This window comes from Chaetodon trifascialis, chromosome 14 (assembly GCF_039877785.1).
Source record: "Chaetodon trifascialis isolate fChaTrf1 chromosome 14, fChaTrf1.hap1, whole genome shotgun sequence".
Taxonomy (NCBI): Eukaryota; Metazoa; Chordata; class Actinopteri; order Chaetodontiformes; family Chaetodontidae; genus Chaetodon; species Chaetodon trifascialis.
The window spans coordinates 20,547,927-20,571,899 of NC_092069.1; the positions used below are offsets into that span (position 1 = coordinate 20,547,927).

The window sequence follows — 23,973 nt, forward strand, 5'->3', positions numbered from 1 at the left end:
ACTCAAATGGGTTAAATGTGCAGGTTACTGAATGCAACAATAGGCTACAACAGGTTTTGTGCTTTATTTTGATGTTAAATCAGCTAAAAATAATATTAAGCGTAATGCTAGTCTGCACCGTGATTCATGTTAGTCTCTCAGTTATCGGTCATTAATTTATGTTTGTTTGTTTGCTTTCATTAGCATTTTTTATGTTAATAATAAGCAGTGTGGTAATGATTCATTCTAGACAGGAAGTACCAGGAAAGGTTTTTGTCAGTTGTCCACTTTTAATTTGAAGGCAATCCGACAACATCCGGTGTGATGCTGTTGTCAGCTAAGTTCGCAGATGTGAGTTTTAATTTTTTAAAGTTGAGATATTCGACCGACGTTTTGATTTAATGTCAAAACCATAAGAAGACACTTATTAATTCAGAAATTTGATGTGGGAAATGAAGATTTTAACAAAGAAATTAACATTCAGACTCAGTATCTCCTCAGACTTTTAATTCGGAAATCTCAAATTTGACATCATAAATGCAGATTTTTGCCTTAATAATCTCATTTACATCATACTTTTGACTTGATAGTCATAATTGTTTGGGAAATCTTTATTTGGACTAGTGAGTCAAGATTTATCTCACAATTTTGATTCTTAATGATAGTTTTATAAACAATTCTTTATGTCTTGTCAATCTTGCTTTCTAATAATCATGACTTGATGTGTTTTAGGTATTTCATAGTTTTGTCTCACATTAGATTTAATGTTAAATATTCTTTCCAGCTATTAAATAAAAGCAAGCCCAAACCAGGTGAATTCAACATGAATTTTAATAATACAGTAGGTGCTTGGATGTAAAACACACAGTATTTGCATAATTTATTAGTGCTTCTGATCGACTTTTCTGGCATATTCACAATCCCACTCAGCAGAGCGACATGAAATGTATTTACAGACAACAAGATCCACATAAAGTCAGAGACAACTGCTTGATAGATGCGCTGCGGACTGACAAATGTGCACAAATACACACAATTCACTTATTCATCTGCTCTATGGAGGAGTTCCAAGATTGTGTCTAGTGCAAAAAAAAAAACCAAACAAACATTGACAGCAACTAATTTCTCCTTGAAAGTGAACTGAGTCAAACTGCTTTTAGTATTAAGCTGTTGATCCTCTACATAAATGAATAACCAATAACTCCATATTTCATACTGACTCCACGAGACAAATGAGTGAGCAGAAGGTGCGAAGTGATCACGAGCACTGGCCTCGATGCTAAATTAGGAGAATGTCTGAAATGGCTGTGACACACAACACTGTCATGGCAGCGTCTCTCCGAGTCTGAGCGTGAAGAAATGAGCTGCCCACCACATGATATGTGTTTAAGGAACGATTTGGGTGCAGGATACAGGCTGACCGACCGTTTGACACGTTACAATAAGCGCTTCAAAGTGAAACTACTTGGAAATACTCTGATACTTTACGGGATGCGTCTGGTGATAATCTGCATTTTTCTTGCTCAACAAATCCCTTCAGAAGACCAAAACCAACAAGGACCTGTTTGCGCTGCCTGATATCTGTTATCGCTCTGAGCCTTAGAGCTCCACTGGTGTCCAAACACTATTAAGAAAGCATCTTTAAGCAACGACATTGTGACAAGCTCCTTCATTAGCATGATCATGGGCGCTAAAGTTTACTTCCAGTGAATCACTCACACACTGTCCTGCTCCTGGAAACACAAGCTAGAGCACCGAGTGTGTGTTAATCCGCAGCTGGAAATAGTCCCAAACAAACACACCATTCCCTCCTGTGTAAGTAAAGCTTGCTAAAACTGACAGCGCCCAGATGTTTTGTTTACATATTGAACAAATGGACTTGAGGCTAACTCACTGTTGGTGGGAGTGTCTGACATTAGAAAATACAGATTATCAGCAGCCACATCCTTCAGTCTGACGCATTAATGGATGCAGTGTGTTGATTTTTATTTTGACCGTGACACGGGGCGACAAGAACCAAACCCCGCCGTCACTTGGACCAGACAGACAAGGCACCGTTACACAATTCATCACATTAATCCGGCGGCGAGATGCCGCTGCTCCCATGATTCTGTGCAAAATGAAAAATCAAATTTTGAAGACTGACAAGAACAGTGGGCTCCTCTCACGTCGCCCCTCAGACAGCTCTGCCATTCAGTCGCGGAGGTACGGGGAGGCCGACGAGTGACGGAGCACAACACTGTCTTTCAGTTTGTAAATGGACCCTGAAGCTTGACTCAGTCTGACTTGACTCAAGCATTTCATAGTTTTCTGCATATACGCCCTCTGTGCACGGGCAGCTGTTTGTTCGTGCCTGAGCTCAGCCCAGCTCAGCTCGGCTCGGCAGCAGGAATGTCGTGTTCATTCTTCCCCTTACGATCACAAAGTTATCTATTAAAAGTCACCTCTGTGGCAAGAGAGCATCCTTTTGCATAGGAAGGGTGTCAAGAAGCTACCATTAATCACATAATACACATGAACATGGGGAAACTCATCAGTGACACCAACACCAGCTAATCAAGAAAATAACGTCTACCGCTTTGAGTTTGTTCCCTCTTCAACCTCTTTGGCCTTTAGCAAAGTTTTTGATCTTAAAAATAACATACAGACGTCGGCTCAGTTAAAGGTGCCTCCTAAGGTTCCGCATGTAAATGAACGCAAAGATGGCCGCCACTCCGGCCAAAGCAGCCAGGACTCCCAGAGAAGACACCGAAGGTTCGTGCTCGGGCTGTGAGCCCGTGGGTCCGTTCATGTGATGAGGCAACTGCAAGAAAGATTTAAAGAGGAGAATGAATATCAGTGCTGCGCTGGAGGTGATGTTTACGTCGACATGCATCTGTTTGACTCGCCACTAAGGCGGAGGTGTCCAACCAGCTGCGCTAGACCTGTCTGACCACACTTCAACCCCATTCACACCTGCCATTAATATCTGCATCCTCAAACGTTATCCTGCTGACAAATGAGCCGAGCTTGCCTTTGCATGCACAGCTGGTGTTTTTAATGTGTTCTCTCGGGTCTTCCTACGGGTCAAAAGCTGTGTGTGAGTCATTTAAGGAGGCAGCAAAGTCGCCCCAAACTCCCTTTAAAACTCAGACTTTTGTGAGTTGCTGCATTAGGGGAAACTAATTAGGGGAAACGGACGCTGGTCGACTGGCAGCCCACCGCTCCTGGTCTGCCGTGGAGGAAGGACTGACCATGGATGGGTCAAATAGCGGGATGGAATTTCACATATGCATGGCGTGTACAGTTTCCTCCTCAACTGCATGTTGTGTATAAAAAAATGTGACGAATAAAGGAAATTCTTCTTCTTCTTCTTCTTTTACACAAATACTTAATTATTTGTCCCTTCTTGTCATACATTAAGATATTGTTTTCTTTGTCCTGATCACAGATGAGTGCAACACACGGTCATCTCTCATTTTGCACCTGTATTGCTTTCATCTGTAACAGTTCTGTTGAATGATGCGTCTTTTGGTGCTTTCATGGAACAGATGTCTCATCAGTAATCAGAGGCGTGTCTCTTCTCTCGTCTCTTTCGCTCTCTAAATGTGAACAGCCTGTATTTAATGTTGGCTAAAACAAATATCTGTATCAATGCTATGCTTTCTACAGACGCCAGCACGTTGTACAGACTGTGTTTACGTCGACCTAAGATCTGAACACCATGCGATCCAGACTACCTCCTGATGTGTTCAGGCAGATTCGATCCGGAGGAATTTTAATACCAGGTGTGAATGGGGTCTTGGTGAAAAGCCTGCGGTCATAAAGAGGATGCAATAATTGTGAAAATGGGTATAATGATGCACTTTCACACAGTCTTTCTTCAAAGGCAGTTTTGTAATATTTGTACACACCAAGAGTCCCTGAAGTCATTATGCACAAAATGAACCAAAAGAGACAGAAACTGAAACCCTGCGTATGTTTTCAGCTCCTCAAAACCAGCCAGTCACTGTGTGAAATAGAGTTTTCCAAAGCAGCTCCCCAAAATCTGCCAGTATGTGACGTATGAGGGGGGAGGGGGTCAGAAAATTCAAGTCATACAAACTACGCCCACTTCTGATGCTCCACCACACGCAGCATTGTAGCAGAATTTCATCTCCATAGTCTCAGTGGTAAAATATATTTGCTCACGGTGTGGCAGCAAATACCAGTTCAGTGGAATTGTTTGGTTGAGAAATGCTGCTGGTCTGAAGAAACACACTGGAACAGAAAGTGGAACTGGATGCTGCCCTGACATTACCTCTAATCCTGAGCAGGACACGGTTCACTGATCTTACATAAGGTGATTCCTCAGGGATTCCAACTGTGTTTTACAGTAGTGAAACAAAGACCGACTCCACTCACATCATCAAAAAATTCATGAAATAAATCATTAATCTTCAGGGAATAAGACCAGATGTGCTATTCCCCAGAGTCAACAAAGACACTTTATTAAACGTGGCTATTGTTGAGGCCATTGTTTCTGAGAACTGAAGACAACATTCAGATTATGGTTCAATGCTGCTCTGGACTGCCGCAGAGTGAATTTGTCCTCAGCTTTATACTCTCAGCAAGGAGCATCCTGACAGACAGTTTGCATCCTTTGTTTCCTCAGTTTGAGACTGAAAAACTCAGATGACAATTTAACAAAAAGAGAGAGAAAGATACTTTAAAAAATAGATTAGTCTGATCCACAGTGTTAACAATACTGATTTAACTAACACTTAGCTTGAAAATGCTCTCAGACCTTCACCCTGGATGCAGTCAGTGCTCACTATACAAAACAACTGAGACCTTATCTCAAACAAAAAAACCCAAATACACTCAGTTCGACTGTTGGCCGGCGAAAACAAAGCCAGGTGACGCCTCTTGCATATACCAGACTCGGGAGTTACATCAAAGTACAGCAGACATGTACTATTGTTTATCTTTCTTTTTATTTTTACTAGTGCGCTGTGATTGTTACTTTGATGTTTGGTTTTACACGTTGCTTGCTATTCTGCTTTGGTGATCACACTTTCCACTCTGCTGGACAATAAAGTTTGTTTCAAAGTTCAAGTTTAAAAAATCCCAAACTGCAGCACAGCTTTAAGGCGGAGGTGTCCAACCACCTGTGCTAAACCTGTTTGACCACACTTAAGCCACATTTACACCTAGTATTAAAATGGGATCTGTATCCCCAAACGTTATCAAGATGACAAACAAGCTTGCCTTTGAATGCACACCTGTATGTATTTTTAATCTCTTCTGTTTGTCCTTGGATTGGATCCTACAGGTCAAAACCTGTGTGTGAGTCATTTAAGGTGGCAGCAAAGTCGCCCCAAACTCCCTTGAAAAATCACTGAACAACTCACACTCTTGAATACTGGGAAAAGGTCATTTTAAGGCATCACGTCTCCCACCTTTTTCAGAACACGGAGCTCCACGTCCTCCCCGGCTGTCCTGAACAGCTCCACCACGTGTTTGTGTGTCCGATCCTCAAGCTTGACTCCGTTGATCTACACATGAAGCAAAATCAAGGACAATGAGCTTTTTCTTTCATCAAATGACTGAATCATTAGTTTTTGATTAACCGGCTGACTACAGTCTGGATGACAGCAATCAATGAACTGTTTAATATCGAAAATATCAGACGATAGAGGTATTTGCCAATCACAGTCCCCAAAAGCTCCAGGTGATGTCATATATTTGCTTGTTCCACCTTCAGTTTTCACTTTTATGCAAAGAAAAGTTGCAAATCTTGACAGCCGAGAAGCTGATTCGGGGTATTTGAGTTTAAAAAATGATTTCCAAGATTTAAGATTATTAAAAAGTTACCAGCTTGAGCTCTAAAATCAATGCTCAGTAATCTTACTAAATGTTATAGAGATGACACAGACAAAACTATAAGTACCCTCCTCTGGATCCTAAACCCAAATGAAAGGCCCTTATTACCGCCAGGATCTTGTCCCCCTCCTGGAGTCTTCCATCCAAAGCTGCAGCTCCATCTTCTTTTATTTTGGACACATATATGCCATTGTCATTCACAACATACTGCTGGTCCACGCCCCCGACTATATTGAATCCCAAGCCTTCAAACAAAGCAGACAAAGAGGTTAAGAGTAAAAGTCAATAAGCACAAATCCCATCGTTTGTCGGGGCAGGGGCTGCTGATCCAAACATAATCATGTATCTCAATGGATCAAAGTACAAGAGGAGTCACTCCAACGCTGCAACCTCCTGCTGCCTTGAGGTGTATGCACAGAAACACCAGGTCACAACATGTTACATAACGAGTACAAGTGGAAACCGGACATTTCTCTCTCTCATGAAGCTAAATAAAGCTTTCTAACTGTCCGCAGCCGCTGGCTTCAGCGGACAAACTGTCTGTCACAGTCTGACAGGCCGAGGAGAAACGTTACTTTTGAGGGTTTTAACACAGCGTCAAAGTGCATAAACGATTATTTTATAAGTAAACCGAGTTGTTAAACCTCAGCCGGCTTCCTCAGCCCAAACTGCTCTGCTTTTTCTACACGGTAGCGCATGTCGGTCTGGTCTTTTTTGTCAGTTTTGAATCGCAAATTAGCCATTAGCATGAGGAAACGCACTAGCTTGACAGCGCTGATTTTTGCTGCTACGTAGCTAGCTGGTAGCGTAGCCGCCATCTGCTAACTGTGCGTCAAGTTGTACAATCTTCTTACCTGCCGGGCCACGCTTCAGTCTTATGTCCACCACGTTGGGTGAGGAGTGCAGAGAGCCATTCATTCTGTAAAGTCACCAAACGAATAAAATGAAGACTTCAGAGACAGGGGGACAAACTATTGATCTGAAGGTGAACTCATTGAGGAGTTTCGATTCGCTTCCTTCGGCACGGTGGGTGGTTTGTGTTTGTGCTGCCCCCTGATGGGAGGAGACAGAACTGCAGGCCGACCTTTGAATTACAAAGCTGGTCAGCGCGAATAGATGCAAATACTACACATGATGTGTTTTACTACTACATCTACTATTGATTTTAAATCCTTAAATCCCAAAGGTGGAAGGAGTATTCAGATGTTTCCCTTTGTTACAGTGTAAAAATACTCCATTACAAGTTAAAGTATTACATTCAACAAGTGTAGGAATCACTCTAAATGTACTTTTACTGCTTTCAGTACGCGTCATTTTACTTTGCCTGTCTGCACATATTAAATACTAGATTGAATTGTTTTTACTGTACCTTAGCATTCCAAGTGTTTTCTTAAATTTATGTTATTCATATGATGTAATTTCATAAAAATACTAATTCATGACCATCTGTGGAAGGAGTATTTAAATAGCAGAAGCAATATCACAATATAAAAATACTCCACTACAAGTAAAGGTCCTGCATTTGAAATGGTAGTTACACATGTAACAAAATGTACTTAATCTGTCTTTTTGATGTGTATCTGCAACAGAAGTCCACAGTCACGTTTTAAATGCACCTAAAATGTTTTTTTATCCTGTTTTTCATTTATTTCTAATTCATTAACATCACCAACTTTATATGTCATAACTGCTCTATTTTAGGTCTTTTTTTGTTTAAACTACAGTCAAAGATTTAATAGTGTTGTATGAATAAAATGATACTGATTTGAATTCCACCACAGTAATACACCAAGTGTTTGAGGCACACCCAAGAAAACCCTGAAATTTGTACTGCTAACAGCAGATTAGCGCTGTGCATTTTGGGTAAAACAAAGAATGGGAACAGGGGAAGTAGCATTTATTACGTGTACAGGCAAGTAGCTCATCAAAAGTGTACAATATTCTGAATCAAACAGCATTATCACTCATTGTTTGTTGCCTTTTATTTATAAGCATAGAATCTCAAAATACTGTACCACTGTTATCTTTGGCAACACAATCAAAGACCCCCCCCCCCCCTTCTAATGTTTTATCTGAGCCTCACTTTTTTCCACTATTAGACTTCAACATGAAATCTTAAGTCCCTCCAGTCTTAGAGTTCAGGAGGATGAATACTGAAGAGAGGAGGCGCTCGAAATCAGAGCACAAATACATTTTAAGAAAGTTCATCGTTCGCCTACTGTGTGTTAACAGGCCAGAAGTAAGACAGTGAAAAGGAGACTAAGTTAATTTTCAGCAGCACACTCTCATGCATTACAAAGGCTTGTCAAGATTTTGATATAAAGGACATCAGAATAAACATACATGTACTGTAAACAAAATACAGCATACTAGTGGAAAATATAATATGTTTGGGACATGTCACACTTTCCCACTTGGCCTACAATCTTTTCATTAGGTATAAATTAGTATTTCCTTAAAACTCCTGTTTTAGATGCACTCTACCTCATTCACTACTTTGATTTTTGTTATGTCATAAAACACACTGGATTGTGAGTGGCTATAAAATGAGATGCCAGCCAGTAAAAAAACAAAAGAGGGATTATAGTGTTCAGACCAGGGTGAATCTGCCATCTGTTCTGTAATAAATGAAGAAGCTCCATGTGGGCAAAGATGGCACTTTGCTGACTACTGTGCCTCAAAAACTCCATCAAGGTACTTGAAAGGATTTCAAATACAGTGGTAAAGTTTGACCTAGGTCTCCTGTACAGCATGTGGTTTAGCAGCTCTGAGAGTCAGATCATGCTCGGGGCTGCACTGTGGAGGATGAGGTCTCCTGCCACTCGCACCAGGGTCACTTCCTCCAGCCCGCCGACTCTGTGCTCGTACTCCAGCAGGTGGGCGCCGTCCACGGCCACTTTAAACATTTCCTCCTCCACGAGGATCTTCAGCTGCAGGGAGAGCAACAGACACTTGATGCACAGCGAGCCAAGTTATCATGGGGGATGCAAGCAGAGCTGAAACAAGTCATCAATCTGCAATAAGTTTCATGATCAATCGTGTCATTTTTATAGCAAACATGCCAAAAACATGAATGGTTCCAGCTTCTCAAATGTAAATACTTGCTGGTTTTGTTTGAAAATCAATCAAAACAAGCAATCTGTAGACATTAATCTGGACTCTAGGAAAATGTAATAAGCATTTTTTTTTAAATATTTTCTGATATTTCATGGACCAAATGATTAAATGAGGAAATAATTGGTGGTTAATTGATAATGAAAAATAAGCTGCAATATTAGCTGAAGCACTAAATTCAAATTAATGACCTTAAACTTATGCAAGCTTCTTAATTTCTACAGACAGACCACCGCAGGAAACTTGTTATTCATACCTTTAAAGCTTTGTTTGCCAAGTTTAAGACTTGGAAGACTGATAATCATTTCATACTGAACCAAGGGCTTGAAAAACCTGTTTGCCACTGATAGGAATGGGTTGACAAAGGTTTTAAAGATCTGTGGTGCAGCTTCACAACCATGTTTTTTACGCAAAAGTGATTAAATGTGTTGAATGCATGTCACAATGTTACTGTAAATACTGTCAGGTTACTAGTAGACATACAGCACAAGGAAGTACTGACAATGACAGGCCTGCTGAGCCTACAGTTACGCTTCTCTCAACAGGGAATAAATGTTAACCTGACTGTAAATTGTTGCAATACCTATTCATGAGGTGACCCGTAACACGTCCTACGTGCTGAATATCCATTGAAAAACGATTTCACAGGGGACTATTTTTAACTGTGGCAAAATTACACCACGTCTGGTAAAAATTCAGTGATTTCACACTGATGCGTATCTAAGCTGCAGCTGAGTTGAATAGTAGAGTAAAGCAGTCTGCAGTGAATGATGATGTCCCAGTATTTACTCATGATTGGCAGGGGGAGTTACACCTGTGTCCAGTATCTGGTGTTACCCACTGAGTCGTAACTACAAGGTTGACCAACAACTCAGAGCAGAACTTTCCTGTTCCAGCTTTAGCTTGAATGGGTCAGTGGTGTGATGTGCTGTGACACTCACAGAGGTGTTTTCATTGATGCTGGCTCATTCGACCTCGCCTTGTGCCGCTCATGTCATTTCACAGTTATCACAATAATGAGATTTCACTCGTGTCAACACATGCCAACTGTGAAACAGACTTTTTTAGAGCTCCAGTAAATCCCAGTCTGCACTTTGTGACATGGAAGTGTTATAGTACTGGTGCTTGGAGCAGCCAAAAAGGATGAGTCACATTTCAGCAATCCATTCTCACATTTTACACACCAAATAAAAGCATCATACATAAAAGTCTTTATATCTGTTATGTCTTTTTATACTATTATTATAAGACATTTAGTTTTGATTTGTTTTTGTGTTGAATTATATCTTAAGTTCTGGGAAATCCACTGTCAAAAGTTCAAGCTTGAAGTTCAATAAATGCACGATGGTTGCAAATTTCCTGACTATGATTTTTGCCATAACCGACCAGCCCAAATTACTTAAACACTTTACCTCAAAACGCCGTCCCTGAACAAATGGGAAGCCTCCTTCTCGCTCCTCTGGACCCCAACATCCACCTAGGTTGGAGTTTCTGACAATTGTTTGCTCATTAAATCGAGGATTGAAGTGAAAGACAATATCTGGGCCTTTGATAAAGTCAACTTGGAACCTGCAAGAAAAAGAGCAGGACTGAGCGCTGCTGATCACTGAACACTGTTCCACTGTGCAAATAATAAAACATCAAAACGGTGTAGATGGGCCATTGTTAATGATGTGCATTTCACATTGAAGATGTTTGACCAGTGTGAACCATATGCTAAAGATGACAACACTGCCATAATCTGGGGGGTTAGGGTGGTTGCAGGCTGTCATAATGCACCCACTCATGATGCTCACACAGACAGCATCACTGGCAGTAGAATGAGAGGATGAATGTTGGTCATACCTGTCTGCACCAGGAGTGGGTTCCCCAACTATTGTGATTAAAAGTCGTGGCATCATTCCAGCATGAAGAGGGAGATCGTATGGCATCATCTGTAAGAAATATTTATATTTGAAAATCACTGCAATACATTGACTATGATCTATGTAGAAATGAGGTTAAAAAAAATGCATGATTACAAATTATGCTTTACCGTGTTTATTCAGCAAAAATTGACAAACAGTATCAATACCCTGTTTTTAATATACATGTGATGGAAGCAGAATTGTTCACATTTTATCACTGACACTCTGAACTTGGTAGTGTACTGTGCAGCGAAGTACTTAATGTCGTAAAGAGCCCATTTTTAGTTAAACATTACTCAAAACTTTGACCCTGCCCACATTCCTAATGCAACACCCCGATGAGTCATCATCTCCTTCATTTAGTTCAACACTCTTACACAACTCACCATTATTAGTCAAGATGATGTAAAGAAAATAAAATCTGGAGTTTTCAAATTTTTTTTTAATACAACAAGGCATCAACTATACAAACTGACTTCTGAGCAAAATGACAGAAGACAAAAAGCTTTGAATTAGATCCATGTGATAAGGTGATGTGGAAATGGAGATGAATATACAAACTGTAATCAATCTGTGATTTTATCAGAGAAAATCAAAGTGTCTTGATATAGAAACGTTAATCTTTTATGAAGCTGTAATCTTACATAATATTGCACTTAATGAAAACAACACAATTCTCCTGGCAGAAGAAGCAAAGCTCTAACTTTATACTGTGTATATATTCAGTCTTTCCCACATTTCATGGAGCCTAATCAAACCACATGTTGATTCTGGAGGTGATGTCCTTGTCCGACTGAAAAGTTGGGTTCATTGTTTTCAGTTATATGGTGGATTATATCTGGGCTGAAAGACAAAAATACATTTTTGATAACTATTTTTGAAAATTTGCTCATTTTGCTGTATGTTATGCTTTGCATCCCCGCAGAGCCCAAGATGCAGAAAAGAAAAACAATCCAAATGCAGCCCTGACTGAAAAAAATCATTATCCTGCAGTAAACACCAACAAGGCAGGAAACTTTCTTTTCACAGCAGCAGGATTAGGCAGACACCAAATCACTCTCACTGAAGGTATAATAAAAAACCCTGTTCCAGAGCAGAGGTGAATATTTATATGATAGCAGGCGACCTGTTAAAGTGGCTGACAGGGTAGATGTACATTTAGCTGGTGGCTGGGCTCTATTGTATTATTTCCCACCCTGAATCCCAAAGACTTCCACCCAGACAGATGCTCCACTGCAGAACGACGACACATCAGCAAAGACAGTTAGCAAGCAAGCAACATATTGTTATTTGTAAATGGTGCTAGTACTCACCAGCATGCCTCCTGGAGCAGCAGGCCCACCGTATGGACCCATAGGCCCTGGGCTATGACCAAAGGGGCCAGGGGCAGGAGGAAAGCCTCCACCTGCAGATGGTCCCCATGACCCAGGGGGTATTGGGGGAAAGCCTCCAGCAGGGAATGCAGGGAAAGAGCCAGGGCCAGCTGGAGGGGGGAATGCACCTGGACCACCTGGTCCGTACATCCCATTGCCTCCTCCTGGCTGACTACCTGGGAAAGGCACATTTGGATAAGGCCCAGGAGGAGCTCCAGGCCCAGAAGGAAATGGTCCAGTTGGGTAAGGAACAGGGCCTCCAGGGAGCTGTCCCGGAGCTCCTTCAGGTGGGTACTGCCCAGGGAACTGCCCAGGGGCTCCAGGACTGGAGGGGAACTGCCCTGGAGCTCCTGGCGCAGGTGGATATTGTCCTGGTATCCCAGGACCAGGGTGGAACCCACCAGGTGCTGAAGGGGGTCCTGGGTATTGCCCTGGTGCTCCAGGACCAGAGTGAAACGGGAACTGCCCTGGAGCCCCTGGGCCAGATGATCCGCCAGGGAAGTCACCCGGAGCAGAGGGCTGGGTGGGAGCTCCTGGGGCTGAACCAGGCCATCCTGGGTTTGTAGGAGGTGGAGGGTTGCTGGCAGGGGCAGATGGGTTCGTGTTTCCTATTTTCTTTGCCTGGCTTGGGGTGTCATCTCCTAAGGCATCTGCCAGCTGAAGTAGAAGAGAAAGAGAAAGTGACTGTCTCCGTATACATGAAAAAAAATCTGTGTAAGCACCACAGCTGCCAATAAACCAGAATATTACGTAAAACAGTAGAACCTTCTGAACTCACCGAGAAATCCGACATGATCTAAAACAGACAAGAAAAAACAGACAGGTTTCATTAGTTTTGATTAGGAAATTCTATGAAACGATTACAACAAGCTGTCCAACACTGGAAGGTATTTGACACAGAGGCTCTGAGTAATAGCAGAGTAAATGTTTCCATAACCGACTGGTGATCAACAAAATCCATTTGGGTAGAGTCGAAAGAAACAGCTTGACCAAAGTGAAACGTTAGTACCACAAGCTATATATATGATATGCTGACTTTAGCTGAATATTGACAGGGATATCGTTTTTAAAATGTCTAGTTAACTGATGTTACATAGTTGGCTACCGACCTAGCTAACAGCAGCTAACTGTTAGTCAACATTCAGATGGTTAGCTCGCTTGTTAATCTCAGCTCTGCGGTGTCAAAAGAGATTAAGTAGTAAAAACTGATATTTCATGCTACCTCGCCAGAAGATTGACTCCTCTCAAAATAATAGTGGGTAAAGTGATGATTTATCCAGCTGTGGAAGCCAGTTAGCCAGCTAAGTTAGCCTGCCGAGACATAGAACTGCAAGCTAACACTATATCGGCTCTCACAACTACAACTCTGGAGAAGGAAAGGCGTACCCGCGCTTCACTGATGACGTATTCTGAAGAGTGGGCGCGCTCTGGAACAAACGCGCGCGCGCGCGCACACACAGACGCGCACACTCACACACAGACACGTTATATAAAAGTCCAAAGTGTGACAAGGATGTTTTAAAACTCATGAAGTAAAGCATTTTTTCCAAACTGTTCGACCCAACCCAGCGGAACTAAACATTAACTGACGATCACTGTGATTTTCATAGATTAGAGAAAGAAATAATATTAATCACCTTCTCACTGTGCAATATAAAATCTCTGCCTATGGTGTACATTTACAGTTTATATCCTGGAATTCTAACTTTGCCCAAACTTGATGCAATGCCAGTTAGTTTAATGTGATAAAAGACAAATTAATTTAAGAATACACTTCATGTAGGCGTATTATTGGCTGTTGTAATAAGGGTCTGTAAAATCTGATTTGACCTTTGGGCCTTGCTGCAATATGGAGCCTGGCAGGTGCCCTTAATTACTGAATCGTGTGTATAAATTACTATTGAGTGCTCCTGATTAATCATTTATTCATTTTTAGTGGCTCATATTACCAAACAAACAGTGAACCCTGGAATTTTGGGGCCTCTGGTGGTTTGAGGCTGGAGTTACCCATTTTGGCCTGCTGGTTATTCAGCCATAATTCAATGGCATTATTGTTACTTTCTGGCACTGTTAGTAATATGAGAAAATATAAACAGCTGCTAAGCCAAAGAGGATTTAATTTGATTGTGACCTGGGAGATGAAGCAGGTAAATATCATGGTGAGCAAAAGAAATGTTGATTGGTATTGTTCTGTCATCTGACATTTACTTAGTTCAGTGGAAGAGGAAGAATTCAGATTCCTTTAGTATTAAAAGTGCTAATCATGGAAATGTAATATTACTTAACTTAATATTATTAAGTTTACAGCTTTGCTTTTCTCTGTCCAAAAACGACATGTTAAAGCGCACAATTTAATCAGGCTTTTGGTACCATTCAATTCGATTTAGTATTTAATAAACTACTAAAGCTGCAGGACAATAGAGAGGACAGATGCATGACCAACTTTTAAAGGAGGGGGGCGCTTGTTTGGGATTGGCCAAACCAGTCACAAGATGATGTGAAGTAAAAAAAAAAAAAAAAAAACATTGAAAGCGCCTCTACCATCCAGATCAGCAGCTGCAGCTTCAGGGAATTTTAATTCTACAACAATGGTAAGTTGTTCTGTGTTCTTGTCAGAGAGCCGCCGCCATTGTCGTTTCCGCTTTTTAATCGTGTGCTCGTCACAAATGTGAAGTTCCGGGGACTATTGAGGAAAAGTAAGGTCGCACATTGGCTAGCGTTAGCCTGCTAGCCTAGCAGTAGTTCGATCGTCTGACCGTTTAATGTCAAGTTCGACAGGATAGAAATGTTAGTTTTCCGGTTATGGATTTCCAGAATAAAATTTCTGTTGGCACCATATGTTGTGCTCCTAGTTTTGGAACAAAATCTCATTAAATGGAAACATCGAATGTCATGAGCACCAGAAAATAATCTGTGTTCATTACCACTACACTTAGATGTGATTCTTTACTTTTATATGACACGGTGCGCTTTTATTTTGAAGTCCAATATAGCGAGCTTCCTGTAACAGTGGAGCAGTGTGCGGTTAGCTTGTCGCAGCAGCTCACCGTTATAATTCTCGACGCGTTTGGGTGTGCAGGGAGCGCCTTAGCGCTAGCTCGCCTTCTGATCATGAGGAACAATGTTTCTCTATGGCTTTTTGGCCGCGTTTCATGACAGCTCCACTGTCTTCAGTGTCGATCAGTACCTGGCGGAAATTTCTGTCTCATTTGTACACATAAGATTCATTGATTACTTGGCAGTTTAACTTAGCTGACTCTCATTTCCTGTCTGAATTAGCAGCCAAACTAGCGAGCTAGCTGTCAGTGGCTGACAGATTTTAAAGCAGAAGTGAACCTGTGGCCACCTCCCGGCTTGTATTGTCATGCCTGTGCTTCATCATTTTCCTCTGCATCCTGTTTTCCAACTCTCTTTGTTCCAACCACAGACACTCTAGTCTCTTCTTAATCTGTGAAGATCTCTCTGAGCTCAGTGAAATCCTGACTCCCACCAGCCATCTGTTCAGGAGGGTGTAATTATAGAATTCAGAGACTCTGCAGAGACTCTTAAAGAGTTTATGTCTTTGTGGTGGAGTTATGTAATATTGTGTGTGGACGTGACTTAAAATCCCGTTGAGACTGGTGTATTGTTTTCTTTCTGAATAAAGCCTGTGGGTCAGATTGGACTCCTGACTGCCAACACGGTGCTCTACAGCTCAGCAGTAAATTGCATGAAAACCACTTAAAGCTGCAGTCTGTGACTCTGCAGCTGCCTTCCATATAAACCTTATCCCTAAAAAAAATGAGGCCAAATTAAATACCCCCCATAAAGCAATAGATTGAGATGCATATATATATAATGTATATTTTTCTCTACATTTTGTTGCTTGCTCCATTACTAAAAAAAGAAAATCTACATATTCTTTAACCCAGTTTTCCACACTGTCAGGTTTCTTTTTGAGCGAACATGTGGCTGACAGGAGGGACTCTGTACATTTAACATGGATGACAGCAAATCAGTTGCATCGTTTACATTAATCGACATGATGTTGGATATGTTCTGTGTAGGATGAAGACATTTTAATGCGTGATGAAGAGGAAAAGAACAATTTTTTGGGGGGGGGTTTCTCAGAGAAACAAACTCATTACTCAGATCTCTCTGCAGGAGGTTTTGCACTCTATTATGCAAAAAATAATAATTTTGGAAATGTGTGTGAAGTGGTTGAAAGTGAAAAATCAGTATAAACTTTATCCAGGTTCTGTGAGCTTTAAGCTATGCAGAACAAAGGCATCTATTTCTATATACTTTTCCCTCTCATATCAGAGCACGTCATACAGCTGATATGAAGGATGGTGGCTGCCAGGAACAGCGTACTTTCTGATGCAGATGCAGTATGATTACCAGCTGAAGAATATTACGTGTCATCTATTACTCAGATAAAGCCTTTTTAGTTTTAAATCCAAAGATCACAGCTTGGGTTTGTTGGCTAACACAAAGAACATTTAAAAAAAATGTATGAATACAGATTAATTGTGCATTTTGAAGTGAGCATGTTGATGGATTTGCATGTTTCTCCTGTTTATATCAGAGTGAATCACTGGTGGTGTGCGACGTGGATGAAGATCTGGTTAAGAAGCTGAAGGAGTTCCGTTTCCGAAAGGAGACCAATAATGCGGCCATCGTCAGTGAGTAATCACATTTTATGTCATTCTCTTTCTTCTCTTGTCACAATATCGTCAAGGTCAGACAGTACGAGGGAAGATGGTGTGAGGGGTTCCAGGTCCATGTGGAATTCATCATGATTATAGAGTGTGTGTTACAGTGTGAGCCTTGTCTTTGTGGTTGTCGGGTGGCAGTTTGCAGAATTAGGTCACCTTCCACAAACTGGCTTCCTTCAATTAAGTGTGAAGTCAATACTTGTGGGTTAAATGTACCATCAACATCAACTTCCTGCTCTGTGGAACAAAACTGAGGTGAACACAGTGCCTCTCTAAACTCCTGAATCACATTAATGACTTAGCTTAGCTTAGCAGTAAGACTGCTGGTGGTGTGACAGTTTGGTGTTGTACCAGTTTCAAGCTTGATCCTCCACTATCTCTGGATCAAAATGCCATTGCTAATTGGATTCGGAGTGTGTTTGCATGACATGGACTCTGACTCAAAGGCACACACACACACCTTTTGCACCAAATGTGAGCAAAAATATGTGTTAAATTAAATTTTTTCATACAAAATCTCAAAATATGCTACTCTTGAACGTACCCACTTCTGCTGCTGCTTCTACTCCCACGACTAAACTCATGTGAGTGTTTCCATGCAGCTGTTGACTTTACATTTTCCTGTTTTCACCCCTCAGTGAAGATTGATAAAGACAAGCAGCTGGTTATTCTTGAAGAAGAACATGAGGTAAGTTAGCTTTTGAACATGTCATTATAATATGATGTACTTTATTCTTGTGTCTGCACATAATATAGAGCAAGTTCACATTTCAGGTTTCAATTTAAAGGTACCAAACTGAATTTTCTTGACATTGAATTCACACTACATGACGTGACTGTGTGTAATTGACCTTTGAACTTTGTGTGGTTAAACTTATTTTGGCCTGGCACCTGTTCAATCCGTAGTAGCCTTTGTAGATAAAGTGTAATTTAAGACATTGCACAACAGCAGAGCCAGAGTGTCTCGCTCAATTATTCTTTACATATCTGTCCTTTTTTCAGGATATTTCTCCTGATGATCTGAAGGATGAACTGCCTGAGAGACAGCCAAGATATCCTTCGAATAAGTGACCTCTACCGGCCTTTCAGTGATTCCCTTCTTCCCTTTACTCTGTTATGTCTTGTGACATATTCTTCCTGCCACATGGCCTGTGTTTTCATATTGCTTTAAGGTAGATTTTTACTTGAACTAGACAACTGTATTTAAAATCTTATCTTAATTCGCTCTTGTTAAATGAATGAGAGAGTTAAGTCCCGCTTTAGATTTGTATTCCCTCTATCTTAACTGTGTAATATTGAGTCCTGATGTGAAATCTGTGACCCGTCCTTAGCACCAGGAACATTTGTCGTCTACAGTTATAAATACCAACATGATGATGGACGTGTTTCCTATCCTCTCTGCTTCATCTTCTCCAGTCCAGTGGGTAAGAACACCTCTGCAGGTCATTCTGATGAATTGTTCCTCAGTCTGCTCACTGCACTATTTTATCATCAAGGTTTTTGATGTTGGTATATTGGTGTTGGGCAGGTTGCAGACCAGAGCAGCAGATGATGTACGCAGGAAGCAAAAACAAGCTGGTGCAAACGGTTCAGCTGTCCAAGGTTAGTGAGCTGCTTCTAACATGAACAAGTTCCTTTCATTTTATTAGCCATGCACGCGACAGGGCTCTGTCTGTCGGTCTGTCCACCACTGTGGTTCAGACTGAAATACCTCTACAGCTTCGGGATGGATTTCCATGAAATTTGTTACAGACATGCATGTTCCCCCCAGGATAAATTTGAATCACTTTGGTGACATCTTAACTGTTCATATGCATCATCAGCAGGTCAAAATTTCAATTTGTCCAATACTTTGATCTCAGTCACACACTGTATAAAACATGGGCGTAGTCTCTGTGACGTCGCCTGCAGGTTTCTGAAGAGCCCTTGTGAAACTCAGTGGGTTCGGCCGTCACCATCTTGGCAATGCCTGACTCCACTGAACTGCCAGCTATTCCAAAAATGGGCAAAGAAGCGGAGTGTGGGAGGAGGAGCCAATTAAAACATGGTTGCTGAAACCTAGCAGCTGGCTGTCACTCAAAGCAGCCATGCCCATACATTACATACTTTAAGCTGTAATATAATTTAAACAAGTGACTTGTATAAAAAAGCATGATCATTATGATAGCAGGCTGACATTAGCATTTAGCTCAAACCACTGTTCAGCTTCATAGCACTGCTAGCAAGGCAGAAGACTGTTGGTCCTGCTTATTAAAAACATTAGTATATTAATGTTACATTATTGTATAAACTGCCAATTAATGTAGTGATGTCATGCAGTTCGTGTGATTTTCATCCATTTAGGTTGGTATTTCATTAGATTATCAAACATCTATTGCATTGTTAGCTAAACACTAAACTGTATTCTTACTTCAAATGATTTTTGAATCCTGCTCCGTGCTGCTTTCTGTGTTTTTTACAGGTGTTTGAGATCAGAAACACAGAGGACCTAACAGAGGAATGGCTCAGAGGCAAGCTCGGGTTCTTCGGCTAAAGTCATCTCATCTGGTGGTCTGGGATGTGAGGAGGATCCAGATTGCACAACTGGTGTCATCTCTTGGGAAGAACACACCACAGTTAATGTTTCCCTCCTCTTTGTACCAGACCTGATTTAAATAGTGTTTGCAAATACTTCCTGTATTCAGTTTTAGGCCTCTTTGGTAATAGTTTTTAGTCTGCATACTACAGTCCATTGTGCCAGAAGTTTCAGACAATCACAGGAGTTTGTACACTTAACTGTGACTGTTGACATGTGCAGAGCTAACTAAACCTCACCCACCTGGCAGCCTAAAACTGAAAATACTATTTGACGCAGGTCTGCTTTTGTGTCCCATGCATTCTCTCCATGTGCCAGTTGTGTCTGTATTAATTAACACTCCCATAGCTCTTAAAGTGGTCAGAAATTGATAGTGTTCATTCAGGAGAATTTAACGGCATCGTAACCAAGGTTTTTGTTTCTTTAGGTAGTTTACACTCAGTGTTGTTTGCAACTCTGAACCTCCTGAGTTTCACCTTTTTATGTTGAATAATTTTTCATAATTTGAGGGATCTTTTAGATTTTTGCTGGTGTTTTTTGTGTGTATGTAGGGTTATGTAAGCATATACTTTTTAACAAAACAAACCTCCTGCCAGAACATCTGCACAATCAAAGCTACAATTCAGAGAACAATATAGAGTTCAGCTTTAGTCAGTCTCTGCTTCCTTATTCATTCAAACTGTAAATAACAGCGCTAAGACCATTTGATAAGTGGCACTTCTACTGTAAGACTCTGTGCGGTGTGTTGTACCTTCTCCTGTGCGCATGAGCACACCGGCCGAAGCCCTCGAGTGGCGCTTGTCACACTGCAGACTTTCCCGTCAGTCCATCATCAGATCACATCTTTTCCTCTCTGTTTAGAGAAAAAACAGTGTGACTCTTGGGTAAAGCTGTATTCTGCCTTTGACCTGCGTATTTGTTACAATGATATCATACTCCTGAAAACAATATTTCTACTGAAACATTCCAAACTGAAAGATGTATTACTTACAACAAACCTCTGTCTCCAGTGACCATGACAGTCTTGAAAAACTGCACACAGGGTGGCATTACTGGCCCTCTTTTTAATCTACTGGGCTACTCTGTATAAGTGGGTTATTGTGTCTGTAGGGAGATTGTTAGCTTACGTTGTGCATTATAGCTATTACTGTTATTAGTGTCAATGAATGTCGTGCTTCATTCTGATGTAAAGCCACTTTGATTGCTTAGTGGTCGTCACAGCTTTGAGAATGATGGCTGTGACTTCTCCAAATGCCAGTTGTGCTTAATATTTAGACTTGGTAGGTAAAGGACAGCATCTGGGCAATTTCCATCTTCTATCCAGAACAGGGTTCGACCAATATGCTGCAGCTTTTTGAAGGCTGGCACTGATATGTGTGTATTCAGTGTGCCAGCAGCTTATATTCCATGCCAATATCTAAGATCTACAATGCAGTTTATGTCCTTCTGTATGAAGTTTGAGCAGCTATTGCAGAGGATTACTGGTACATGTGAACATGGATTGGGATGTGGGATCCTCTTTATTTCTACAATTAGTTATGTTTTGTCACTATTGAACTTTACTGACATCTACTGGATTTTAACATGTATGGCATTTAGGGCCAAATGCCTTATATTGCAATGTTAGTGAAAATGAGACATAAATCATCTGTCCGCCCTGTGATTTGGATTAACTCCAGAATGTAATGAGTTCTTCCTTGGCCCATGCAACAACCTTCCACCAGTTTTCATGAAAATGGGACCAGTAGCTTTTCTGTATATCTGCTGACAGATAACAACATAAATGTGTCACTTTACAAATACTTGTGGACTCTGTTGTATGTATTTGGCTGTTTTTCCTGCCCAAAAGTGACAGTCTTCCTGCTGAAGATCCTCTAAATCAGGATTTAAACCAATCCAACACACCCCAAACCAGTTGTGAATACTTAAAGGATTAGCGGCTCTTAACAGCAGAGCCAGCAGGCCGGATAGATAAAGCTGCATGAAATGTACATAAAATTGTATTGTAGGTGCTACAGACTGTTTTCATGTCAGCTGTGAGAGAGAAACCTGCATTATACAGGCGGTGGATGATTCGAGTGGCAGATTTCTGATTCTTGATAAAAGCTTAATATAGCTCCGTATATTGGTCTGACCCTAAGTAAGAATAATTGGCACAAATGAATTCCATATGTTTGCTCAGCAGTATCTTCTCTTTTGAGAAGAAAGGGAACATTGTGGCTGATTAAAAGCCGTAAGGCAGGAAATCACCACCTCATGTATGATGTTATTATACTGCTAAGTCTACCATACCAATGCCTTGTCTTAATTTTTTATTTTTGGCTTATTTGCATCTATTTTTAAATACCATGAGGCCAAAATGAAAACATGATTGGAAAGGACTTGTTGAGTGATTCTAATGTTTTTTAAGGTAGTGATTTTTTTTTCTCGTAACTTTCTGATCTGTAAAATCCAAGAAATGTCATCCTTTTTTTTGTTTCATGTGTAATCTTGGTGAAAGTTTCTTTTTACAGAGATCTGACTCAAAGATATGTACGCACAATCATACCGTTTCATGTTAATCATTTATTGATTTACATGTCAGCGCAGGGTTTAATCCAACAGGAGCAATGGGGGTAGAACTGTAATCATTTGTTTTGCTGTCTATTGATACCATTGAAGCTAAGATTTACACTGTCTGCTCCATATTAACCAGTATTATGCTGCTGTAGCTGAAAAACATCATTCCAGCATGGATGGTTCTCATGTTTATGTTGGTTTCTGTTCATACTTGAGCTGAAATTGTATGCTATCTTTTATGGGTAAAAGAGGTTTTATGCAGTGGTGGAAGAAGTACTCAGATCTTGTACTTAAGTAAAAGTAGCAATGCCACAGTGTAGAAATACTCAGTTACAAGTAAAAGCCATGCACAAAAAGTACAAAAGTACGGGCATCAAAATACACTTTAAGTACTAAAGCAAGAGTACTCATTATGCAGAATGACCCATTTCAGAATAACTGTTGGATTATAATTATTGATGCCTCAGTGTGTAAACATCACTTTAATGTTGAGGCTGGAAAAGCAGCTAACTTTAATTACTTTATATACTGTTAACCCCCCCATCATATCTTAACCTATAATAATACATAATTTATTTAATGGTTGTATTTTGGATTATTAATCAAAACCTCCAAAGTAACTAAAGTTATCAAATTAATGTAATGATGTCAAATGTACAATATTTGTCTCTGAAATGTAGTGGAGAAGTATTAAGTAGCAGAAAATGAAAATACTCAAGTATTCAATATTCAATATTCCTTTATTCGTCCCTTGAGGGGAAATTCCAAAAATTGTATTCCTCAAAATTGTACTTAAGTACACTGCTTGAGTAACCGTACTTATAGACTTTCCACCACTGGCGTTATGATCCATAAAAACCATTAAAAACTCTTGATTAATTTTCAAAAATTCACAGTCAATCTGAAATCAAAGACGGGGTTTGTTTGGCAAAAGCAACACACTTGAACTCTGAAACAGTCTTTGTATTTGATTTGAAACGTGCAGTGTACTAGTTTTACTTTATCTTTTTAAAACAAAATTCTTCTAACCTGTAAAATGTGGAGAGCTACTGTAAAATAAGTGCATGCTTCAATGCACAGTATATCTCAAGTTTTCATGGCCTAAAAGAAGTTTCCTAATAACATGGATTTTTTTCCAGAGCATTTTAAAATACGATTAGACTAATATTAGTGCACAGATTCTTAAAAACGGGGCAACGCCTGTATCTCACACATCTGGTCTCATCTATGTTGTTACTGTGTTCAGCTCTCTTTTAAGGCATCCTTTGCTACTGCTGTTTTTCATGGAAGTGGGTTGTAATAGACTGTCCATTGATCATGTATCAAAACCAACCTCCCCAATATATTGATATTGAGCCACATATCTGGTTATGTCCTGTGGATCTAATAGCTTTCCATCCTATGTGGTGAACCTGTTGTATATTTGGCCTCTTGAGTCTTTTACCTGCAGATGTGTTGTTCAGCTCTTGGTGTCCTCTCTGATCAAATGCCTACTCTTCTACTTTCTTTCCTTTGTAATAAAAACACATGAGACATGTATCATAACCAGCTGCCTCATGGCATCAGTGAAACTTGAGACATTTGTATTTTCCCATAGTTTATAAAGTGTCTATTGTCCTGTTGTCCAAATAAAAAGACAGTGATGTTTAGCCCTGTTTTCTGCAGATGTATGTGTTTGTCATATTTAGTCCAGCACATGAAAACTGAAAAATACAGGGCACAAGCCCGAGTACAGCAAAAGCCACACCAAATTCACAATAAAGAAAGAATACAATAATATATGGTTAATGCATATATTCACACATATCTATGCAGAGTGCATGTAGCTTGCTTAGATTAACAGCCTGCTTTGAATTTGTAAAATAATGTATAATTACAGTAATGTTTTCATATTACAGGAATATGTTTTCAAAGTGAAATAGACA

At 40.4% G+C, this 23,973-nt stretch overlaps 3 protein-coding genes across 4 annotated transcripts; 1 reads left to right on the plus strand and 2 right to left on the minus strand.

The window, feature by feature from the left end:
- Nucleotides 1–798: 798 nt before the first annotated feature.
- Nucleotides 799–6,866, minus strand: synj2bp (synaptojanin 2 binding protein). Its single transcript, XM_070979827.1, has 4 exons — nt 6,678–6,866; nt 5,932–6,068; nt 5,400–5,495; nt 799–2,782 (listed from the first exon to the last, which is right to left on the minus strand). Exons 1-4 carry the CDS (start codon nt 6,739–6,741, stop codon nt 2,639–2,641), a joined length of 441 nt encoding a protein of 146 aa, XP_070835928.1. The 5' UTR covers nt 6,742–6,866; the 3' UTR covers nt 799–2,638.
- Nucleotides 6,867–7,703: 837 nt separating this feature from the next.
- On the minus strand, nt 7,704–13,580 carry lgals3a (lectin, galactoside binding soluble 3a). Of its 2 annotated transcripts, none has more exons than XR_011603021.1 (6): nt 13,440–13,580; nt 12,996–13,013; nt 12,158–12,874; nt 10,783–11,687; nt 10,350–10,506; nt 7,704–8,753 (listed from the first exon to the last, which is right to left on the minus strand). XR_011603021.1 is itself a non-coding variant. In XM_070978526.1 (6 exons), exons 2-6 carry the CDS (start codon nt 13,008–13,010, stop codon nt 8,598–8,600), a joined length of 1,134 nt encoding a protein of 377 aa, XP_070834627.1. In that variant the 5' UTR covers nt 13,011–13,013; nt 13,440–13,580; the 3' UTR covers nt 7,704–8,597. The 2 variants fall into 2 exon arrangements, 1 of the variants encoding a protein (XP_070834627.1); XM_070978526.1 differs by having other exon boundaries at nt 10,783–10,871.
- A 1,126-nt stretch (nt 13,581–14,706) lies between these two features.
- Nucleotides 14,707–23,704, plus strand: gmfb (glia maturation factor, beta). Its single transcript, XM_070978556.1, has 7 exons — nt 14,707–14,808; nt 16,785–16,881; nt 17,553–17,602; nt 17,917–17,966; nt 18,256–18,338; nt 18,443–18,516; nt 19,376–23,704. The coding sequence occupies exons 1-7, from the start codon at nt 14,806–14,808 to the stop codon at nt 19,445–19,447; spliced, it is 429 nt and encodes a 142-aa protein (XP_070834657.1). The 5' UTR covers nt 14,707–14,805; the 3' UTR covers nt 19,448–23,704.
- Nucleotides 23,705–23,973: the final 269 nt, after the last annotated feature.